We start from the raw sequence: 24,575 nt of genomic DNA, 5'->3' as shown, positions 1-24,575 counted from the left end.
GGTTTGCAATCTAATCAACACAAATTTCTTGTATGTAAAGATTGTATTGAAATTTAGGTTTTATCTGTTTTTTTTTAATAATAAACTTTGATTAGTAATAATAAAAGTGTTGGTAAAAATAAAAAGAATATCAGTGTAGCTTGTTATATAAAACAGGATAGCTACCTGTGACTAAAGCAGGTTTAAACAACTTGCATATTCTGATGAAGTGCTTATAATGTACCATTGAAGCTCCTCATTGGCCATGTATCAAACGTTGGGGACCCACAGTTGGCTATTCTCTCTTGGAGGCTCAGCAGAAAGAAAGGGAAGAGGTGGACACCATATCAGCTCTAGCATCACTTTCTATGACAGTTCCACATGGACCTCATATTCAGTAAGCTTATTCCTTTTATTTCTGTAAATAAATTAGGCAAAGCTGTTTAAAATTAAATTAAAACACTTAGGTAAAGATACACTTTTTGTTAGATTTCCAAAATTGTACATACAAGTATAACTTAGTGAGAAGTGAATATTTAATATTAGTGATTAAAAGGGACATTTGATGATTTCTTAACTCTGGTGTATTTATCGTATTCTTAACTATTTAAATATTTAACATTGCAGAAGGCCAGAACCAAACTGTTCAACTCAGCAAGTTGAAGAACCAATGGATGAAGATCAGGACCAGGAAAGTGAAAGGACTGGTGAACTAGGCACCAGATTATCACTGTAGTACAGTTTTTAACTCATCTCCCTTATACTTGTGGTGTGGAAGTGAAACCACACCAGTAAGGGTCATGTTTCTCTCACACAAACTTAGATGCTGTAGTATTTGAGCATGTTGTCACATGATCACATTGAGATGTATATTTATATGCAAGTCGTATATATATATGTGTATGTGTGTTTATATTTCGAAGAGAAAAACCTTTTCTTTAATATTTTGTGCATTTTAAAATGGCATTGCACAAGTAAGTTCTCAAAAAATATTTTTGTTTTTGCTGTTTCCATGTCAATTGTATATATTACAAAATGGCAAAGAGACGATGTTAGAAATTGTCTTGCTACACATGGTGTTTATATTTATTACTGATTTCCTGTTATTATGTTCTATGCTAAAAGTATTGTCTTTTCAATTTTGATAACATTTTAACCCTGAAAATACTGGATGTAAAATGTTTAGAAATCACTTGTGGTTTTGTTGAGAATTCTGTCTGAAACTTGAGGGATTGAGTTGCATGCTATTATGAAGAAAATCTGTCATGTGGATATGACAGATATGGATCTGAGAGCTGGAATCTCATGTACTGCTGTGGAATTGTACAAGTGATACAGTAATGTTGTTTGGTAACATTTTCTCTCTCTTTTTCAAACCCTGAATGAATAACAATAATATTCAGGATTAATATTGTTATATATTCATATGTGACTAAATTTGAAAAGCTCTTTCTTGTATATTTTCATGTTACTGAATCACAAACAAACCAGAAGTAAAAAGCATTTAACAGAAGTCAAAATTATATTGAATTTCATTAATTTTTGGAGATAAGTCTTGACTTATTGTAAATTAAATCAGATAATTAATTTAACATAACCTGAGCTTTTTTTATCATACTGTTATAGTTGATTTATATCATATAACAGTTTTTGTTTTTCGTGTCAGTGACATGTAAAAAAATAATTACATTATGAATGTTGATATTGTTGTAATGTATGGTACATAATAGCTTTATTGTATTCTATAATATAATTAATGTCATTTCTTCATTCTAGTTTGAGTCACATATTGTAAAAGTAAAATTAGTGTTTTAACATTATGAAGCTTTCAAGCAAACTTCTGTGTTTGTTATGTAGTTATATTGTCATTATTTAGCTTTAATGATAAAATTTAAATGTTATGTTTGATGTGATTGTGTTTCCCATATGTTTACTAGTATGAAAATAATTTTATATGAGCTCAGACACTATTTCGTATTTGTTGGATTAATAAGGAACTAGAAACAAGACCAGTAATTTCATTATTTAAAGTCTTGTGAAACTAAATAAGTTTTGGATTTTTAATGAAAATATTGATCATTTATATTAATTATAAGGTAATTATACATACATATATATATATCACTCCTAGTATTGTCAATCAGTGTTGTTTCATGGATGGGAAACATTTGTTATATAGATGATGTAGTAAATTTTTTCATTGTATTATGTAATATTATCATGAGGGAAAAAAAAATACTTATACCCACAATCATCTAGTCAAATTGTATTCTTAATAGGCTTAGAATGGCTTTTAAAAGTCTGGTTATTTGATATTCTGGTTAAATGAGTTATGTTACATCATTCTGAATGCTTTTTTTGTCCTGGTATGTTTGGTTTTAATGATAAGGCACACATTGGTAATACTACTAATTAACTTGGGCTGTAAGAAAGTAAGGTCACCAATAGCAAAAGTTATCTGTAAAGGGAAAAAAAAGTAAAGATGATTATATATGTTGTTTATTTAGGATTTGTTTCATATTTTATTAATTACCTGTTAATAATCTTTTTTTCTATGTGATTTTGCCTCTTTTTAAATTATTTTGCAGAGAAGAGCAAGACTAAATGTAAAGCAAACTTGAGTTTACATAGGAAGTGACTTATAATAACACAATTACATTACTCTTATAACTAAGCATATCACTTGTGAGAATCAATGCTTTGAATCAACATTAAAAAATGGACACAGACTGGTGATAATAATATACATTTTTAATTGGAGAAAAGAAATAATCTTAACATGTGATTCATTTACATTAAATTTTTTACACATTGTATGAATGGTATGTATTTCATGTTGTGTTTTTGGTTTTACTTTGATCTCTCTTTCTTCCATTGCATAATTTTGAAGTTTTAAGGGCTTGTATTTTGTTCTTATACTCTATAAAAATAAAAAATCGGGAAGTTCTGAGGCATTTAAAGAAAATATGCTGTGAGACAGTACCATAGATCTCTTGTATTTTGGTAGTTTAGTCATGATTCATTAAAAAGATAATGTTCAGTTTGCTTTCTGAAGTTATGATTTCATTACAAATGAATTTAGACCAAGAGATGATGTTATGAAACACTTAAGTTACAATCAGCATAGTATTAGAAAACACTTTTTATTCATTGTTTATGGTGTCTTATGCTCATTTTGAGAGAGCTATGTATGGAATATTTTCACCGAAATAAATTTTGTTTATTAGAACTTCATTAATTTGTATTAAATAAATGCTAAGGAATGTGTACAGCAGCTGCCTGTTTATAATTGAAGGCAAAACAATAAAAGCCATTTGTGTATATTTCAATAAAGAGCAATCCTCTTTTCTGTTTACAAAAAATGTCTAGTTAATGGTTTTTTTAGTACAAGGAAATGGAAAGTAGTGTGTTTGATGAATTTGCTGAAGGTTTTGTTGCAGATATGAAATACTTACTGAACCATCTTTGAAATTATGTCTATTTAATACTTGTGATAACTTATTCAGTATTGGGTCATACTTGAGTATTTCATATGTGATGATCAAAGTATAAACCTTTTATGGATATTTTGTGGTATATGAAACCAAAATACTTTTATGCCTGTTTTATATATCAATATTTACCCATATCATTGAGTCATTTTTATTAATCACATTCTTAGATTTTGGTAAATCAGGCTATATAACTTCTTTACAGAATATCTTAATCTTTAATAATCAGTTTTGTGTTAACTTCAGAGTAACCAAACGTATTTAAACATAATATTTGGGATTATTGTGAGTGTTGAATATAGTTTTGCAGTTAATAATGCTAGCTACTCATTCCTATTTGTGGAATATTCTGTGCAATTGTCCAAAATTAAATTATATTTTCATATAGTATAGCATACGAGTGTTAATCACATTTACACTTATATCATAATTGTCTTTGTCTTGTTCTAAAAAGTAGTTATGACCAGAAATGATAATATGTAAAAATTTATTCTTGACAAAATACAGGACATGAGAGGACATCTATTATGTATGAGTGTTAGTTAGCTTGCAGAATAATATTTCTTTACAGGGTTCTGCACCTTTTTTGAAGACTGTCGTACAATTTTAGTGAAAGAACTGTTTTATAACATGAAACTACATAATACATTGTAGATTTAAGTGTTGACTTCATTTCTTGTTGTTATGACAAGTGACTACAAATTAATTAAATCTTTGTTCTATTGCTAGAAGGTTTAGTGTGTCCTGAAATATGTGTTTATTAACTTCACCTTAATGCTGTGCATTCTAAATCTATGTAATAGATTTTTCCTTCAGTAGCAGGTTGATTTTCTGAGCTGTAAGTGTGTTTATAACAATTCCTGGAGTTTTGAGTTAATGTTTGAAGAAATTGTTACTTAATTTCACTCATGGCATTTTTTTAGGTTAAGCATGTATTTGTGAAATATACATCAATTGGTACTACTTAATTTTCTGTAGTCCTAATATTTGTAATGAGGTCACAAAATGATACATTTTACATAAAATTTTCTATGGTAAAGATAATTGAACTTGACTGCTATGTATATGTATCCTGACCTACATTATCAATAAAAATATTGCTGAAAAGTACCTTGTGTTTGTTCATTACGTTTATATTTAATAATGTGCTACAGGAATATACTATAGAGACTATTACATATAAAAGAATAATCTACAATATTTCTATCTTATTTAGCCTAACAGGGTAATGATATGTATATTGCACGTCCTATCCAGATTTGTGCAATGTCCCATTGCAAAGAAAATTTCCTTCAATATTTTAAGAATTACAAAAATAAATGCAACAAAACACATCCATAACATAAATATAAATTTATTCATCCAAGTTTTTTAATGAAACAAGAGGTTTGAAACAGTTGAACCTCAATTATTATATGTTATACTGTCTAACTTTCAACCCTCACATAACACATCTTAAAATCATATTATTAAAAACCTGTGGGGATGAACTACAAAACTGGTTGTAAAGTGGAAACACAGTGCATCATTTCTGTTTCATGACAAACAAGCTAATGATGTGTGAAAACTAATATACAAATGGAATTAGGTGTGACTTATAAGATAACAGAGAAGCATTGCATTGCAGTCTCTTTGTATTATAACGTAGAACTCTTCAACTTGTCAGAATCCTTGTCAGTGTTTTATATATGGGTTACATTCTTTTGTTTTAAACTAATATGCATTACAACTAGTCAAAAGTATGTGTTTGGTTGTGTAACTGAGCATAGGAATGTAGAGGGTGTGCTTAGATGTTTTATTATATTTATTAACATAGGTATAAAGGTGTTCCTTTGTGTTAATTTATTTTGGACTTGAGTTGTTGTACAAGTAAGGCTTCTTTAATTTTGCGTTTGTTTATGTTTGTTTTTTTATTTAGTATTTGGGTGTTTTTTTATGGTTATGTTGTATTTATTTGATTTGCAGTGTTCGAAAATGTGTGAAGGTGACTTTTTGTTTTCTTGTCATCACAGATTACTTTCCAGTCTTGGTTTTGAGTTATTTGATGTTACAACCATTTTCTAATTTCAAAGATGTGGATATACATTTTACTTTGATTTATATTTTGATTTGAGCCATTACACATACTGTTATGAGACTTTATTTTGTAGGATAGGTAAACAATGTGTAGGTTGAGGAATTGATATTAATTATGATGAATATTTTAGTGGTTATATGTTATTTGCCCTTTGACCTGACCTCCAAGTTATCTGTCAAAAATTATAATTGTAATCAAATTCCACTGGGAGATGCATGGATTGAATTAGTACATAAATGTCATTGTCTATGTAGAATTTCAGTCAATAAACGTAATCAGAATATTTTAAGTATGAACATTCTCAATATCTGATGCTGTGGTATGCACGCATACCATATTTTTACCTTTTTATTTAATATATTTCAAACATTTCGTTTGTTCCAGGTATATACAATTTTGCAAGTTTTCTTCTACTTTAATTATTTCTGTTCTTCATCCATCCTTTTTAGACAACATATTGTAAGTTGTGGCACTGATTTAAAGTTCCACCTTGTACATGAAGGTCAATAGCAGTGTCCTCCAATAATATATCAGATGATATGTTAATGCTATAATCTCCTTCTGTTTGAATGAAAATGACCATTCATGTGGTTGTGCTAGTAACTCTCAGTATACATAACCTTCCCAGTTCAACTATGTAACATGAGGTTTAGTCCATCTAATAACAACTTTCAACTAAGGCAGCCTAGATGGAGTATGCCAGCCAGATTGTAAATATGTCCTGAGGAAGTAGAGCCAATCTGATCAATTCAAAACTCCGGTAGAGATGACTGCTTGTCTTCCATAAAATATAACACTTAGTGTTGTGTTAAAACAAAGACTGTTTTTATTTATTCTGTATCTTGCCTTGTGTCAAAGCCCATTTATTACTTAGCATATAAATAAATAAATTGTAATATAACTTAATATTATTTTACAATTTATTCCACTGTTATATAGCAAACCTACCTTAATTACCTTTTCAAGAAATAATTTTACTCAGTAGTGCCACAATATCCTCACATGGCAAATATATGTGGGAAAAATTTGTTGGTGTATTTTTGTGTGATAGAGTTTCCAAATAAATGAGAGATAAATCTATGTTATTAATTTTGATCCTAGTCATCAACCAGGAAATACTTATATATATCTACTTTACCCAAAACAGAAGAATTGAGTGTTTTGATATGTCTGGACTACCTCCACACAATCTGCGCATAAGAATATTCATCTTGTATGGAATTCCAATAGAAAAGTATTATAAGGTCCTTATTCATATGTGTATGAATAATATTGTATTTATTATCTGCATAAAAATGCCAATCTGTACCCAAATATAAATTGTTAAAGATTTAATTCTGTTAAGCATTATAATGATGTTTGTCGGCAGTTATATTTCAGATTGTTTTAAGTAATATTTCATTAATTGAAGTGTCATTTATTGTCCATACCATCCAATTTATTTTAAAATAAGAACAATCTCATTAAATATCTCGTGATTATCAGAATGATAGGCAGATTGAACAGTGATATTCTTAGGTTTATTACATATGACACTAATACTACGTAAACATAATCCAATGAAAATTCCAGGGCTTAATTCTTCTATTGAACAGCAACAGTCACTAATGTGACCCGTTGAATAAATCATTGTAATTCATCTTGAGAAAAAACATTCCATACCTTATTCTAAAGACAGCTGGTATGGGTACTGAAACTTCAATTAAAATAAATTACAAAACAACTTTTTGACCTTCCAAATTTATCCTTGTGTTAACAAAGAGAATTTGAAACTGACAGTTGCTGGGCACATGTTTAAATGATGAGAGTGTAGGGGAGCATTAAAGTTAGATGTCAGGTTATTAATTAATATAGGTATGAATATTGGTTTAGTTTGGTTTTAGTTTTTGTGTAAATTGGGCTTCTTTGATTTAACCTTTGTTTGTATCTGTTTCCCTACTTAGTATGTTTGTGCTTTCTATGGTTGCGTTGTTCTTATTTGATTTGCAGTGTTCTAAAATGTATGAAGGTATTTTTTGTGTTCTTTGAATCTGGCTTCCCTATTTCTGTTTGTTTCTCCGATATACAAGTCATGGCAGTTGTTGCATTCTATTTTATAAATAATGTGGGTGTTATGTTTATCAGTGTAGTTTTTACATAGCATGGATTTTAGTTTTGTACCTGGTTTTTGAATGAATTTGATGTTTACTGGAATTTTCTGTTTTGTTGTAATTTTTTTGTTCAAATGTTGGTTATTTTATCTCTAACATTGGAAATATACAGTCATGTGAAAAAGTTAGGGCACCCTATGAAAACCTGTGTATTTTTGTAACATTTTTGGATATATAGATATTTAATCTCAATTTTAACAATACTGAGAGATTATAGGAATATAACTAAAAATTAAAACTGAAGAAAAGACTTTTCAAGATCTTCTGTAAATGTAATTTTACAAAAATGCATATTCTGAGGAAAAAGTTAGGACACCCTACCCCCTAATAGCTAGTGTTACCCCCTTTGGCTGAAAAAACTGCAGTGAGATGCTTCTTGTAGCCATCTACCAGTCTCTGACATTGGTCTGAAGAAAGTTTGCTCCACTCCTCAATGCAGAATTCTTTCAATTGTGAGATGTTTGAGGGGTTTCTTGCATGTACAGCCTGTTTCATGCCACCCCACAGCATCTCAATGGGATTAAGATCTGGGCTTTGACTCGGCCATTCCAGGACTCTCCGTTTCTTAGTTTTCAGCCAGTCCTTGGTGGATTTACTGGTATGTTTTGGGTCATTGTCATGTTTCAGGGTCCAGTTCCGCTTCAACTTTAATTTTCTTAAAGATGGACTTAAATGTTCCACAAGCACCCTCTGATACACAGTAGTATTCATGGTGGATTCTATGATTGTGAGCTGACCAAGTCCTGCTGCAGCAAAGCAGCCCCAAACCATGACATGTCCACCTCCATGCTTCACAGTTGGTATGAGGTTCTTTTCATGGAATGCTGTATTTGGTTTACACCAAACATGTCTATTGTCCAAATAATTCAATTTTGGACTCATCTGTCCAAAGAACATTATTCCAGAAATCCTGGTCTTTTTCTACATTCTCTCTGGCAGTTCAATCTGGCCTTGATGTTTCTTTTAGAGAGCAAAGATTTCCTCCTTGAACACCTCCCATACAAGTTAAACTTGTGCAGTCTCTTTATGATTGTAGATGCATGCATCTTCACATCAACAGTAGCCAGAGCCTGTTGTAGGTCCCGTGATGACATGTTAGGGTGTTTGAAGACCTCTTTTAGCATCTTGTGATCTGCTCTCAGGGTGAACTTGCTTGGACGACCAGACCTGGGCATGTTGGCAGTCGTTTTGAAAGCCCTCCACTTGTTGACTATTTTCCGGACAGTGGAATGTATGATTACAAAATCTTTTGGGATCTTTTTAAATCCCTTACCAGACTCATAAGCTGCTACAATTTTCTTTCTGAAGGCCTCAGACAGCTCTTTTGCTCTCACCATGGTGCTCACTCTCACTTCAACGGTCAAGGGCACACCAAACTAAATGTCTGATGTTTAAATAGGGCAAGCCTCATTCAAAATGCTGAGTAACGATCTTCTAATCATGTGCACCTGGTGTGATACACCTGTGTGTGAGTTGAGCCATTTTAAGTGGGAATAAATGTTGGGGTGTCCTAGCTTCTTCCTCAGTTAGAATATGCATTTTTGTAGAATTACATTTACAGAAGATCTTGAAGACTTTTCTTCAGGTTTAATTGTTTAGTTATATTCCTATAATCTCTCAGTATTGTTAAAATTGTGTTTAAATATCTATATATCCAAAAATGTTACAAAAATACACAGGCTTTCATAGGGTGTCCTAACTTTTCATATGACTGTATTATATGCAACAGTGTAAGGTTTGACAGTTAGTTGTTTCGTTGAATTTATTTATTTGATTTCTTAAAATGTTGAGTTTTTATCTATTTCATGTGCTGATTCCCAAGGAATGTATAGTCCAGTATAAGTGATTTTTCTATGGTTATCTGTTTTGAATTGTGTATGGGTTCTTGTGATTTTGAGGTTGAGAAATGCTATTTGGTTAGTTTTTGGTGTTCAGACGTGAACTCAGTGTTGGGGTGTATGGAGTTAACATGTTGAAAAAATTAAACACACACTTAACAAAACAATAAAAAATAATACAAAGAAGCTACACGTGAAGTAAGCAATACAAAATGGTTCCTCATTTTTCCTTTTACATGTTGGTCAACATAAGAGAAAAAGTATTTCTTGTGGTACTTATTTATGTCCTTGGAAAATTTTGGATAAATTAAGTTATCATACTGTATATTAAATATTGTATAGGAAATTTCTGCTGGTGAAGGAGTCAATAATCACATGACAGAACATATATACACATGGTGTTTGATAGGTCTCTGATAAGGAAGAAACACTAAAAGGGCAGAGAAAACCATTTAAAAATTGAGCAATTTATTGGATTGAGTTCAAAGCTCAGAAGGAAGGTATCACAAATAGTTTGGCTGTGTATGCAGAGAATTTGTGCCATTTTCATGATAAAGCTTACTCTGTAATAATTTCAGTGGATTGAGAAGATACCCTTATCAATGAGTGTGTGGAGGTACCACTCAGTGAGATTATAAAACCCTACCAGAGTTATTTGCATCTTCAATGAGGCACATTCTATCATTATAGGGTATGAAATAATATCTTCAAACTAGTCACAAGAGAAGATAAGCCTGCTGTTGTTACATGTCGGACACCTTATATTATTTAGGCACATACATCTTGCTAGACTTGAGACCTGCCAAAAGTCCACCAATCTCTCACATATCCTGGTGCTGCAATTTAACCATATTGGTATAATTTGTTGGGCAAGGTTATACCACCCCTCCCATGAATTTAATGTTACAGCCAATGTTACATCTGTTCAAATGTCCTCAGGAAGAAGAGCACATTATCTGCTTATACCTTGTCAGAGATAAAAGTATGCAAAGATCTAAGTTTCAATGAAAGGCTCAGCAGGTTCATCTAAGACAGGGGTGTGCAACAGGCGGCCCGCGGGCCACAACCCGGCCCGCCAAGCCATTTAGTGTGGCCCTAGTTGTTGTAATCTAACCATGTGGCCTGATCTGTAATCCAACACAAATGGAATATTTTTAAAAGCATCGATCCTACGGGATTCCCAGGCTTCGACTCGACAAACTTCTAAAATTATCTTTGCTAGAGAGGAGCAGGCCGAATTGATTGGTCGGCCTCCTTAGGGCATGAATAGGTGGCGTGCAGTAGCACTATTGTCTCGACTCAGCGTCATGTCCTGAACCTCGCCTTCGCCAGCTGGCGACAATTTTCCCTAACCTCTGCTGTCCGTCATTCATTATTGGTGAAAATTTTATTACCTTTTACAGTTACTACAAGAGATTGAAGGTAAATTGATTATTATTTAGCATATTGTTGTGACTTTACTGAATTTATTAAAATTTTGCTTTCAGATGCATCTGATTCTATGTACAGTGTGACCTTGTTATTCAGCGGGGTTACGTTCTTTACCCTCCAGCGAATAGCGAAAAACCGCGAATATTGGGCGCAGTTTTAAAACGTATATGTATGCGATTATATACTATATGAAATGCTTCCCAAACACTAATGATACTTATACTCATTGATGCAGTAATAATGTAGCAATATTGCATACTGTTATGTATTTCACTAAATTGTACCGTCGTTACGGGCTGTGCTTTGCCGTTTGCGTTGTTGGGGAAGCTGAGGCAGTCAGCCAATAGCAGTCCAATCTTGTTTGGTGAAGACGACAATTGATAAAACGGCTTGATTGAGTAAATACAACAGAAATCTCCTCGAAAAGCCCTTTCAGTCTCTGTGACCTACAAAATCGCAGTTCAGCGCATAACCCGCGAATATGCGGGGCCGCTGAATAGGCGAGGTCACACTGTATTTTGCTATTCTCAATTAATTTAAGTACCGGAAGGCTATGATCGGGATGCCAATTTAGAAACATGTGTTTCTGTCCATAAGAGGTTCCATGTGTAAATAAATTCTATGTTTTTCTACTTTGCTATTTTCGTGAGAATAATTTTTGTTTTGATTTCAGGGCTAGTAAAATGTCAGCAGTTAAGAAACGAAAAATTAATGATGAGGGAAGGTTATTCAACAGTGAATGGTGCACAAAATATCTTGTTGTCCCACATAATCAAGGTGTTGTCTGCCTCGTCTGTCAAACTACAATTGCAGTCATGAAAGAGTACAATATTAGCGACATTACGCAACTAAGCACTCCTCCCAGTTTGATGAAATTGTTGGTCAGGCACGAAAGGACAAAATTGAACATTTAAAACATCCATTGAAAAGCAACAAGGTGTTTTACCACTTTCAAGAAAAATTCAGAACTGGTGACAAAACTGAGTTTTAAGCTTTGTGAATGTATGGCAGAAAAGGGAAAGCCTTTCAGTGATGGAGAATTTATTAAAATTGTTTAACAATATTCACAGAATATGCATGTCCAGAGAAAAAATATTTGGTGGAGCAAACTAGCCTTTCCGCTTTACTGTCTCACGCAGGACAAAAGATCTTTCAGAGGACATCAAAGAAACTTTGAAAGAGAGATTGAATTCGTGTGAAGCTTTCAGTCTGGCTTTGGATGAAAGCACTGATATCAATGACACATCCCAACTTGTCATTTTCATCAGAGCTGTTACTGCAGGCTTTGATGTTTTGAAGAGTTTTTAGACATGGCAAGCCTTTCCTCCACAACCACAGGACAGGATATTTGTGAACAAGTGCTTAAGGTTGTAGAAAAGTTTGAACTGAATCCTTATAAATTATGTGGTGTTACAACAGATGGTGCTCCTTCCATGACAGGTAGGACAAATGGATTCACCAAGAAATTTCTAACTGCAATTGGAGCACAAGACGTAGTTGTAAGCCATTGCATTATTCACCAAGAGAGCTTGTGCACCAAAGTTCTGGATTTTGCAGAAGTCATGAAAAATGTCGTCCAATCGTAAATTATATTCGAACACGAGGATTAAATCATCGACAATTTAAAACTTTTTAGATGAGCTGGACAGTGAGTATTCAGATGTTTTGTACTTCTCTGCTGTACGTTGGCTTAGTAGAGCTGCTACTTTGAAGAGATTCTGGAATCTGCGAGAGGAGATTAAGTTCTTCATGGAGAGCAAACGTCAGAATGTGGACTTCTTGAGCAATGAGAACTGGCTGAATGACTTAGCATTCCTCACAGACATTACACAGCATCTGTCTGATTTAAACTTAAAACTACAAGGGAAAAGTCAACTTGTGAATAAGTTGTTTGAGCATATTTGTGCTTTTGAGAAGAAATTGGAACTTTTCCAGGTTCAGTTGAGAAGAGCCATATTGACCCATTTTACATGTCTTGCAACCAGGAAACTGGAATTTCCTAATCTGGATTGCACCAAATATGGAACCAGTGTACAAAAGCTGCGTGATGAGTTTGCAAACAGATTTCCAGATTTCAGACAAACTGAAATTAGATTGAAATTGTTCGCTCAACCTTTTGATTTGGCAGTGGAAGACAGTCCTGATGATTGCCAAATGGAACTCATTGAACTGCAGGCTAACATGGACACTAAAAGGAAATTCTCTGAAAACAGTTTGCTAGACTTTTACAAACTCTGTGTACGTGAAAAGTTTCCCAATTTGTCCCGTCATGCACAAAGAATTGCCTCCCTTTTTGGTAGCACCTACTGCTGTGAGCAATTTTTCTCCAAAATGAAGCTCATCAAAACCAAATGTAGAAGTCAGCTGACTGATGAACAATTGACCAGTCAGTTAAGAGTGGCAACCACTTCTGTCAAAGCTGATATTGACAAGCTCTGCAAGGACTCTAAATTTCAAGTGTCGCACTAAAATGATCACTCATGCAAAAATATAAAATATTATTGCTTGCATTTTGAAAATTTTTTTAATTTATTGTGCATGTACACGAATAAGCTTGTTTTTTAAGTGGCCCCGCTTGATTGATGAAGTTGGTTATATGGCCCACCGACGAAAAATGTTGCACACCCCTGATCTAAGACATCAGCAAGCAGCAATCATGACCACTACAGTTTCTGGTAACTAATGGATACCACGTTGGATCTAGTCACCGACCTAGGAAGTACAATGCATTAAAAGGATTATTAATCAGTTCAATTTTCCTAGTACTGGGTGTCTGTCAGAATACAAAAGAGATAAAATTTTGGGTTAATACATGAATGGCCACATCACAAGTCAATTTCACAGTTTATCAGACACCTCAAGGAAAACCACCAACTGAAATTTAATACAATGTTTTTTTGACAATCTGAGTTAAACTAGATGCAAATGGAGAGGTGATTCTTCAATAAATGTGTACCAATTGTCACTCACAGGTTAAAATTAGTCATCACCAATCTCAGTTCTAGCATTGACATCTTTGGGATAGATGTATTGTGGAGCTGGTCCATTAGTTTTTGCCTATGATGTTCCTTGATAGACTTGTTTGATACTACCCAGACCAAGCTGTACTATTTACTGTATGTGGGAAATAAAGTTACAGTATTTCCATATACACAAGTGGTGTACTAGTACATTAGTGTTATATTATATGATGATATACTCCACACATGTGACGTTTTGTGTACTAAAGTAAACAGCATTTGTTTGGGCAGTTATGGAGTTGTTGTTTTTTCTGCAATTATGGGTTATTGGTTAGCCAGCTTTCCACTGAAATGGTCATTGGCATGTTGAGCAAAAAGGAAGCAGCCAATGTTAACATAACCATAGGGTAGCATCTATCATGACATGCCTGAAAGTGAATATATAGTGGCCAACTAATCTAAGATCATGAGTTGAGAAGTATACAAACAAACTAGCTTCAATATAGTAACAGCAGCAACTCAATGACTTGTTAGCTGTATTTAAAAATGAATTAGTGGGACCAGGTGGCTGTTCAGGATTAAAGTGGCACATGTGCAATCAAATTATCATTATGTTTCCTTGGACATTAGGATTGTATCCAGCACTGAAATATGATGGATGTAACAGGATGAGATCATATATCCTTAAAAGAGTGCTTGGTCATCTTTACTAATGATTATCAGAAAATGATGGTGTGCCCCAAATCTGTATTCATATCAGATAGAAGAATGTGGTAATTTGGTTTTAAGTCTTTCTTGTCATAAATATAGAAATTTCTGGATGCACTGGAAAGTTTCTGTTTTATATCCAATATTCAGATATTGGTATGCCAAGTTGAATGACAAGAACAGACCTAAAATTCCTTTTGGAATGAGAGATAGCTTCTGTGCATTTTGCATCATAACACTACTGATAGTGGAATTAGAGCAAGTTTATTACATTTTTAAGATAGGGTAGAATGTGTAATTTGTTATACTAGTTGTACACTTATGGCTCCAAAATGCAAATATGGTACAATAAAAAACTGCTCTTGCAACTGTTGTTTTCATGAGACATCATCAAGGCTATTTGTAAGGTAGAAAATTAATTATTTGGGTGGCCCTTGCATCTAATGGATGATGAAACTTAATAATCTGGAAGGGTGATTGCATGTTGAATAACAGCATTACAGAAGTATGATTTTCTCACAAAGCCAATTGATGCATTGGGTTGAGCACTGGGTAGCCCATTGATAAGTAACAGAGTAGATCTGTTTTGATAAAGGAAGTAATTTCATCAACTAGCTGTTCTCTGAGTTGTATAACGTATTGAATGTGATGATGATACAAATTTCATCTCACCATCCTCACTCTGATGGTTTAGCAGAATGGGTGCTACAAAGTACTAAGTGTATGCTTGTCAAATTTATCAATCTTAGGAGAATTGATTGATATGAGCACTTACTACAAACCATAACAACATTCTTCATAATTCAGTAAGGTTTGACATGCTATTATTCAAACATACTTATGTTTAGAACGGAAATTGTTCCATATTGATTATCTTCCCCCTAGACCAAGTGTTTTATAGTATCCACAAGAACATATATGAAGTAGCTCGTGGTTATATTAGTTGATGAATACACATGTGCATATCATCACTTATTAAAGAGCATCAGACATCAGAAAAATCCTATGATAAAACAGTAAAAAGTAAATTAGCCATGTTCATACCAGGTGTGGTTTTTGTAAACACAAATGGAACAGAAGTATCTTTCTGGCTCAAGGAGACTTTCTCTTATACTGCAATGAGTTGGTCTATTCACATGTGAGGTGTATCAATATAGAGGTATGTGAAAGCACATACTGTATGCTCTTCTGCTGTGTCTAAAATGATTTATCATACTCTTTTTACTGTGGCTTGACAAGAAATCAGCAGAGGCAACTGACATTTCAAAGGAAGAATACAGTACTGTTTCATACCACTCTGATCCAACATGCAGGAGAAAAACTGAGCACACTTGCCTTGATGTTTGTGACACACAAGGTGAGGAAAAACTGATCTGAAGGCATGAAATTTCTCTGATAGTTGGCTGAGCCATCAGTGACAGATTTCCAACAAATATAGCTAGAATTAACCAGATTTAAAGCAACAAGGACAGTGGTTTAGTTGAAAAATGTATTACTGAAAAGACCTGATAGTTCTTGGTTTCCAAACTAATAAGCAATGTTTAATGTGCAATATTGATTGCAATCAACTGTGTGATTTCCACTTGAAAGGAGAGCTAATAACAGTAAATGTAATTTCTAGTACATCAACAGCTTGTGCAACTGAAGGTGGTACTTATAAATTGAAAATCCAGTAACATCATTTGAAATACTTGTTTATTGAGGTATTATGTTATCTTTAGTTGAAAAATATTATTTTATGTTTCATGAGAATCACTAACTTAATCTTTCTGGGAAGAAGAAGTTCTATGGAGCATGCCACATTCTCCTTGGTACATTACCTCCTGTATACTAAAGAACATATGACCTTTCCATTTGCAGTTAGAGAATCGTATATCATATAATTATACTGTAATAACAGGTCAACTTTAGGTCTTGAGAATTTCAACAAAATGTATCAGTTTGACTAAATGCTGTTGGTGATTATTTATTTCTTGATGCCTGAAAACTTTTCAAGTTGATTGCTTTTAAATGGTAGAACATTTTGGAATTGCAGCTACTGAAATGTAGCTTCATAACCTTCAAAGGTTATCAAATTTATGCATGAACCAGAGATGGTCTGCTATAAACTATTGATGAATGTGAGAAAGTGACATGAGAATCACAACGAGGAAGAATTACTGCAGGTAATGACCAAATGACCCAATGAAAGTAACAAGGAGTTCACAGGTACTGTGATACATATTTCACAGATGATAGAGGCAGGAACACATATTAAACCTGTACAAATGCTATTTGACAATAATTTTAACACTCTTTCTCTTTAATGATAGTTTTAAAGAAAATTATGTACAAACCTGTACAAATGCTATTTGACAATAATTTTAACACTCTTTCTCTTTAATGATAGTTTTAAAGAAAATTATGGTTAAGACTGGAAGTTATGACCAACCTTACATCCTATACATCTCACTGACCTTCTGACCAATTGATCACATTTTCATTTCAGTTTTATGTTACTTAAGATTAAATTCTTGCTCTTCTAGAGTTCTATACATTCTTCATCTAGTCATACTGCTTTAAAGTAAGTTTTTTTCTATCACCAAATCTTCCTTAAGCTGCCAAAGAAGGAAGTTATTATTAGTGTCAGTACATCAAATATTTCATTTTCATTGAGGAGTTAGAATTTATCCCTAATCCAAAGACTCCTGGAGCCAGCCCAATTTTAAGACATGAATAAAAATGAGTTGTTAGTTGGTGCGTCTTACATTAGAGATCTAGCCGAGTCAGTTTTTAAGTTGGCTTTCACGTTTCCTGAGGGGGTTAAGTTTAGCCAGTTGCTGACCTACCTACAAAAGTCTGTTGCAGGCCACTACCTCATGCCAGTCAAGATGAGCCAAAAGATAATTCAGTCACAGCTGTTGATTCTACCACCACCTCTGATAAAGCAGGAGTCAAGGTAAACAACAGAGTACCAGAGGCCCATCTTTGTTAACTTTTAAGATTACCTTATTTCACTCTGCTCTTTCTCCTGACATTTATATTTTATTTTGATCAATACTAAAACTGCTCTGGTAATAAATATATCATTCAGGAACTTGATATATTGAGCATGCAATATTTGATACTTGAAATTATGCTTTCCATAGCTTAGGTGAAATTTCTTTACTGTTTTATAAAATAGAAGTTTTTAATGTATTAACAACCATAACTGTCAAAATATTATCCTTGGTCTTATTACTTTTATTTTCACTAATATCAGTACAGTGATTTACAGATCATGTTCAAGTCTTACGTTTGGAAAAAGTAAAATAAAAACGCAAAACCTTAAGATAAAAAGAAGCATACAAGCCAGATCGAGCACCTCACATTGATCTAAATAAGTTGAACCATAAGTACGTTAGTGTAAATTTGTTGTAGTTAACTGAATACATCGTATTTATATGCAAAAGTTGTAATAGAATTATGCTAATTACTGCATTGGCTCTTGACACATAAGTGATTATAAATCTGGTGACAATTTTATAATGTTTTGTTGTCATATATTTTTCTCTCTGCTGTATAGTTTTCATAATGGGTCTCCTTTGCTCGTAAACTCATGTCTGTACATTTGTAAAACTGCAATGCTTTTTTTCGGAACTTCTAATTACAAAAACTCAGCAGCACTCAGCTACTAGTCCTGGGACTAGATAGTAGTTAGGGAGTGGAATATTTGAATGTTAATCAAAGAAACTCACAAACTACTGTAAACATTAGTATATTAATTTGTGTGGACAAAAACTGAAACAAACTTACAATATTTTTTTTATCTAATATGAGATAAAGCGTGTTGTGTTCATTTCTGTTTTCCAGGTCACCGAACATGCTCGCTCTTTCGGCTGTCATACAGTCAATTCCATTATTCATTGGTGAAAGAGTAAGTAGCTCATGAATTAGCGGCGAGTATTTTTGACTAGCTCTCTGCCCTCTAGTGTATGCTAAAGTGGGGACAACTAGCGTAGTGAGGCCTGTTGTAGCTTTGTGCTATATTCAAACCAAGTTAACCATTCGTCATGAGGCGAAACCCCCTTGAAGTAAAAATGTAGCTCAGAATGGCTGGTATGAGTATTACCTCTTTTACTAATAAAGCAGAGAACAACGTTTCAACTTTCTTACGTCATGGTTAACGAAGAGAGAGTTTGCAACTGACAGTTGCCAAGCACATGTCTTATGGACAAGACTGTAAACAGGTATGGGATTGTAGGGGACGTTGCAGTTGGATGCTAGGTTATTAATTAGTATAAGTATAAAGGCGTTCCTTTATATTGGTTTATTTTGGTTTTAGTTGTTGTATAAGTAGGGCTTCTTTGATTTTGCGTTTGTTTATATTTGTTTCCCGACTTTGTATCTGGGAGTTTTCTACGGTTATGTTGTGTTTATTTGATTTGCAGAGTTAAAAAACGTGGGAAGGTTTTTTTGTTGTTTTTTTTAAATCTAGTTTCCATTTGTCTGCTTGTTTCTCCAATATAGACGTCGTGGCAACAACACTGCCACTGTCCTGAGATACAAGTTAACCATATTTGTTTCGTATCTATAAAAAAACCTAGTGTAAGAAAAAACAGCGGATAATCTTTGTTCTAGCATTCGTAAAATTGTCCATAAACTTTTCTTGGTTTGAAGGTGTTCTTAAAACCATGCGTTCAGAAGGTGTGACTTTCTTCAAAGGTCAAAAAGCTAACAGAAACAGTGGATAATCTTTGTTCTAGCATTCGTAAAATTGTCTATAAACCTTTTATGATATCACTGCCGACGCCCATGTTCTTGTAGTGTTGAATTGTGACCTAAGTGTCACTTGTCAATAAAATTAAAGTTGTTCAGTTACTTGTCTTTAGCTGTGATTAAGTTGTTTACATATGGCCTATCCTATGAACTTGGTCACTTTAGACCATCATTTAGTAAATTATTTTGTACGTTTTAGATTATTCGAGTTTGACTGTGACTACAGATATCGACTGGTGCAAAAGAAGTTACGGACACGAGTACTTTCCTAATTCTAGCAAAAATAAACTACTTTTCCGATTTGTACGTAACAAATACTTCTTGTTAATGCAGGGGGCATAAAAATTTTATTTTATATTCGTTACAAAAACTGGTCAGATCCCTCTACAACAGGGGAAGCCAACATAACAGTTAAAGTGGTTTAAAGAGTTTTCAAGAGGCATGATGTTCGTCACACGACACTAATTGAGGATGGTTATTCAAGTCTTTATACGCGAATCACCGAAAGTGTAATTTGTGGATTGAAAGTGCTAAAACTTTTACTTGTAATTTTATACATTTTTATATAGAAGTACTTTGCGATTTGTCAAAAGAAAATACCCATTGCTGCAGACTCTTTCCCAAGACCTCATTAATTGCCCTCCAATATTCCTGGCAGTGTTTATTTTGTCCAAATACATGACAGGGAACATTTTTAGGCCTCTTTGCAAATATGTGATGAATGAACATGGTTGTCACTCTTACAACAGTATAGAGAACACTAACAATATCATTACACGTGATTTGATAGCGAAGGTAAAGTTATGTATGGGTTGTTTTAAGTATAAAAGTATTACAACTGTTAGGAAATGTTACAAATAATACAGCTGAGTTTTATATAATTTTTGAGGGAAAATTATTTGGAGGAAAAAGAATTAATATGTCTAAAAGGACCAACTACGGAAATAGGTGTCGGACTGAAGATTTGCAATATTAACTGGGATTCAGGCAGCATTAAATGACCTGAGAGACAAATAAACGCACAGGTCCTTCCATTGTCATGAAGAAATATCATTTCGAACTTTAACGTTGAGAGAAAAATGTTATTGAAAACTTCTAGCCCCCACGAAATAAAATTGTGTCAGTTTTCAACAGTAAATGATCCGGAATCCAATATTTGCAATATACATTATGAACCTCACACCACCCAATCAGATAACTTTTAAGAAAAGCTGAAAAAAATTGCAGTGAAAAAATTTAAAAAATCTTCATATGGATTGTAAAGCTGAATGTGAACTAGAATGAGCCATATCAGATCAATTCAGCAATTTACAAAGGCGTGAAAAAAGAAGAAGAAATAGACTCACGGCTTTTCATTTTGAAATGGTACGTGAGAGGATTGTTTTGAATTTTGCGCAAAGCTACACGAGGGATAGTTGCGCTAGCCGTCCCTAATTTAGCAATGTAATACTAGAGAGAAGGCAGCAAGTCATCACCACTAACCGCCAACTCTTGGACTCGTTATTACCAACGAATAGTAGGATTGACCGTAACATTTTAACGTCCTGCGACCCTCGGATTACGAGTCGAACGCCTTAACCCACCTGGCCTCTAGAGATTATATAACGGACAAAAATGAAACTGCTAGTAACGAATCAATTTCTGTTCATGTGTTGATAAACGTTAGCTAGCATGGAATTCTGTTTAGTATCCTGAAAAAAACAATTTTACAGGATCCTAAACAGTGTTTTTTCTACAAATAAAGCATAAAGATTGAGAATAGGAACATTCGCGCAATAATTTTACACAACATTTCATCTCGAAAGCAAAAATTTGTAATGTGTGTAATTTGTTTTCTTTTTTTCAGAACAAAGCTACCTGATAATATGTCTTCGTTCTGTCAACCACATGAAATCTACTTCGTATTGTAGCATTCTGATTCTTTACATTTATGGTCTGTGGAACGACAAACGTAAAGGTAAATATTATTGCATGACCACCATGATTTGTTCTTTCGTGGTGTTTGCCTTTGTGTATCAGTGCGGAGTACATGGTATTGAAGTGAAAGTTCGTATAAATATTTTCTGACAGGAAATAAACGAAATGCACATATTGTTTTCACATATAATATCATTGTACAATAATGTTCAATTTTTCAACGAACATTTCTTTAAAGGAAATGTATCAGAACTAGATAAGAAAATTTCAAAACAAGCTCCAAACACAATGATGTCGAATGTCAATGACGTCAAAAAATTAAAAAAATAAAGTACATATATTATATAATAAATATGTGTAATTTATTATTTTGAAATGAAAGTTAAGGTAAACAACATGAAAAATGTTTATTGATAAGATAAATAAGATCTGAATGTAAAGTAAATGGAGTATTTAAAAAAGTGAGCACATAAACAATTCCTTTGATGTAACACGAATTAAACAAATTTTCTATCTCAATCATCTCTGTCCCTCTCTGGTATAGCGGTAAGTTTCCATATTTGCAACGCTAAAATCAGGGTTGCTGATTCCCATCGGTGGACACAGCAAATAACCTAATGTGGCTTTACGATAACACACACTCAACCATAACTATTTACAGTGCTTTCATGTATCTAAAAGCTGGAAAAATATTGCGCATTTTTTACTTCTCAATGCCTTTTCAAAAAAAAAAATTATATTATGCTAATATTACATGTTAGAAATTGCTCAGTCCCTACAATGTTCATGGGCCTGGCATGGCCTAGCGCGTAAGGCGTGCGCCTCGTAATCCGAGGGTTGCGCCAAATATGCTCGCCCTCCCAGCCGTGGGGGCGTTATAATGTGACGGTCAATCCCACTATTCGTTGGTAAAAGAGTAGCCCAAGAGTTGGCGGTGGGTAGTGATGACTAGCTGCCTTCCCTCTAGTCTTACACTGCTAAATTAGGGACGGGTCGGTGCAGTGGGCTAACAACCTACTCACTTAAATACTTGTTGAAGAATCCGCAAGCGATTGCGGCCCTATGTTCCTAGATGGAATCTAATGGTGATAACTAGCTAACTAACTAACAATGTTCATACATGCTAACATATTATATTAATAACGTAATATGATAATACAACAGATTAAAATTTTCGGGTTTCTTGTTTCGTGTATCGTCTCGTAGCAAGTGTCTAGGTATATGGAGTTGGACAATAGAACTTAGTCTAATGTATAAAGTTGGGTGTTTTTAGTAGATTTTTGTTATCATTCTCACACCTTCTCAGAAAACATAAAGTTCTATTCATGAATGTACACGTCTTCCAAGGTATTCTGTTCTTGGTGTGACTAAGAAAGTTACAGTGAATTTTTATGTAACTGTACTACAAACCTTTTGAATTAGTATATGTTAATATAATGTGTAATACTATAATTCATGCTTATTGTTATTCTAAAAATAAAAATTTAATGAGTTTCAATAAGAGTACATATACATGTTTTATTCTTCTTTTTGTTATATACAATATGTGCATGTTAATAGAAAATTAAACATACAAAAATAAAGACGTTTCCACGAAACTTAATCAGCTTATTTACGGAATACTTCTTAATAGCTATGACAATTTATGTTTATACATATTAATAATTACAAATAGATGAAACACAGAAAAGCGAGAGAGGTATTAAAAGTTCATTTTAAACATAATTTTATATAAACGTATATTTGAAATCTAAAACGTATTAAACATAACACAGAAACATGATACCCTGTCTTTTTACTGCACCATTATCACGAAGAGTCACTGTCGTATATAAAAAGAAAATTAAATTAATGATAGTATTAATCCTATATGAATTAGTCACTATTCAATGAATGCTACTCAGTTTGTCTATGAACACCAGTTAATAACCAGTTTTCTATTTTTTTAAACTCTGCAATTGTATTTATATTCTATATATTATCGGGAAGTTGGTTCATTATATATGTTATTTTATATTATTTTACTCTTGTTCCGTTGTATTTTATGATTTAGACGACTACAATAGGTTTGTTTGTTTTGCAGTTAAGCACAAAGAAACACAATGAGATGCTGTGCCCACAACAGGTATCGAAACCCAGATTCTAGCGTTATAAGTCCGCGAACATGCCACTTTGCCACTAGGGGAGGACCACATAGGAATTTATAATTACCATAGATTTATAAAATGCATTTAAATAAAATAATAACATTTTTATTACATCTGTTAATGTAACCCAAAATGTTCGCTCTTTCAGCCGTGAAGGCATTATAACGTACGGTCAGTTCCACTATTCATTGGTAAAAAGAGTAGCTCAAGAAGCGGTGTGCGGTAACAACTGGCTGCCTTTCCTTTAGTCTTACACTGCTAAATTAGGGATGGCTAACGTAGTTGGCTTTTGTGTAGCTTTGCGCAAATTTCAAATCCGGAGGAGGGTGTCCCTCAAATAGGAGTACTTAACCCTACCCTCTATGTCAGCGAAATGCGTCTCAAAGACCCACCAAACCATACATTGTGCTCAAAGTTCGCAGATGGCGTCGCAGTCAGGTAGACTGTCCCAAACCCAACAATAGCAACATACAATCACTACTAAACAAAATAGAATCGTACTGCATGCAATAAGTGGATGATTGAAATTAATGCAAACAAAACACAAACCATATTATTTAAAAACTCGTACAAAAAGCAGCAACAAACGAATACCACACTTTTATCTAGACTGGACTCTCTTACTAGTAACAATATCATCAAAATTCCATTTTTGATCATGACTTCGTTTGCTAATAATATTTGTACATTGTGGGTGAATTGCACTATGTAACAATATTCTTACTTTTTCTTGTTCCTAGGCAGAAAGTGTTATTTCCCAATTGCTTATGCCTAAAGTAAATGGAAAAGACACGCATTTCTTTTCAAACTTTGCTTCTGTGACCTGGGTAATGAAATTTTCAAATTTACCCATTTTACAGAACATTCCAGGTAGATTCAGTGCTGAGTAGCTGATAGAGAATTTTCTCGAACTTGAAAATTTTTCAAGAATTTCTTGAATGTTGTAGAACTTACGAGATATTTTCAAGAACCTTTTAGAATTTTCTGGAACTTTCCATAGTAATATATACACAGGGGCTCACCACTCACCCTTTCAGTTTAGTTCTAGCTGCCTAAGGGAACACATAGACCTGTCTGATTTTGTCAGAGATGGCACCGAGAAGCTGTAAGCATTCTCCAAACTCATTCTGCTCTGTGTGT

General features: G+C 33.5%; 1 protein-coding gene across 22 annotated transcripts in view; it reads left to right on the top strand.

Annotated features, from left to right (window-relative positions):
• The window catches only part of LOC143233833 (histone deacetylase 4-like), a 149,949-nt gene extending 145,369 nt beyond the window's left edge, over nt 1-4,580 (top strand). For all 22 annotated transcript variants that reach the window (XM_076470588.1, XM_076470585.1, XM_076470573.1 and 19 more), the window contains 2 exons: nt 232-376; nt 607-4,580. In XM_076470588.1, coding sequence (XP_076326703.1) covers nt 232-376; nt 607-715 — 254 coding nt within the window. In that variant the 3' untranslated portion in view covers nt 716-4,580. The remainder of the gene's footprint in view (nt 1-231; nt 377-606) is intronic.
• Nucleotides 4,581-24,575: the final 19,995 nt, after the last annotated feature.

This window comes from Tachypleus tridentatus, chromosome 12, assembly GCF_004210375.1.
Source record: "Tachypleus tridentatus isolate NWPU-2018 chromosome 12, ASM421037v1, whole genome shotgun sequence".
Classification (NCBI taxonomy): Eukaryota; Metazoa; Arthropoda; class Merostomata; order Xiphosura; family Limulidae; genus Tachypleus; species Tachypleus tridentatus.
This window is presented reverse-complemented; position numbering and strand designations above follow the sequence as displayed.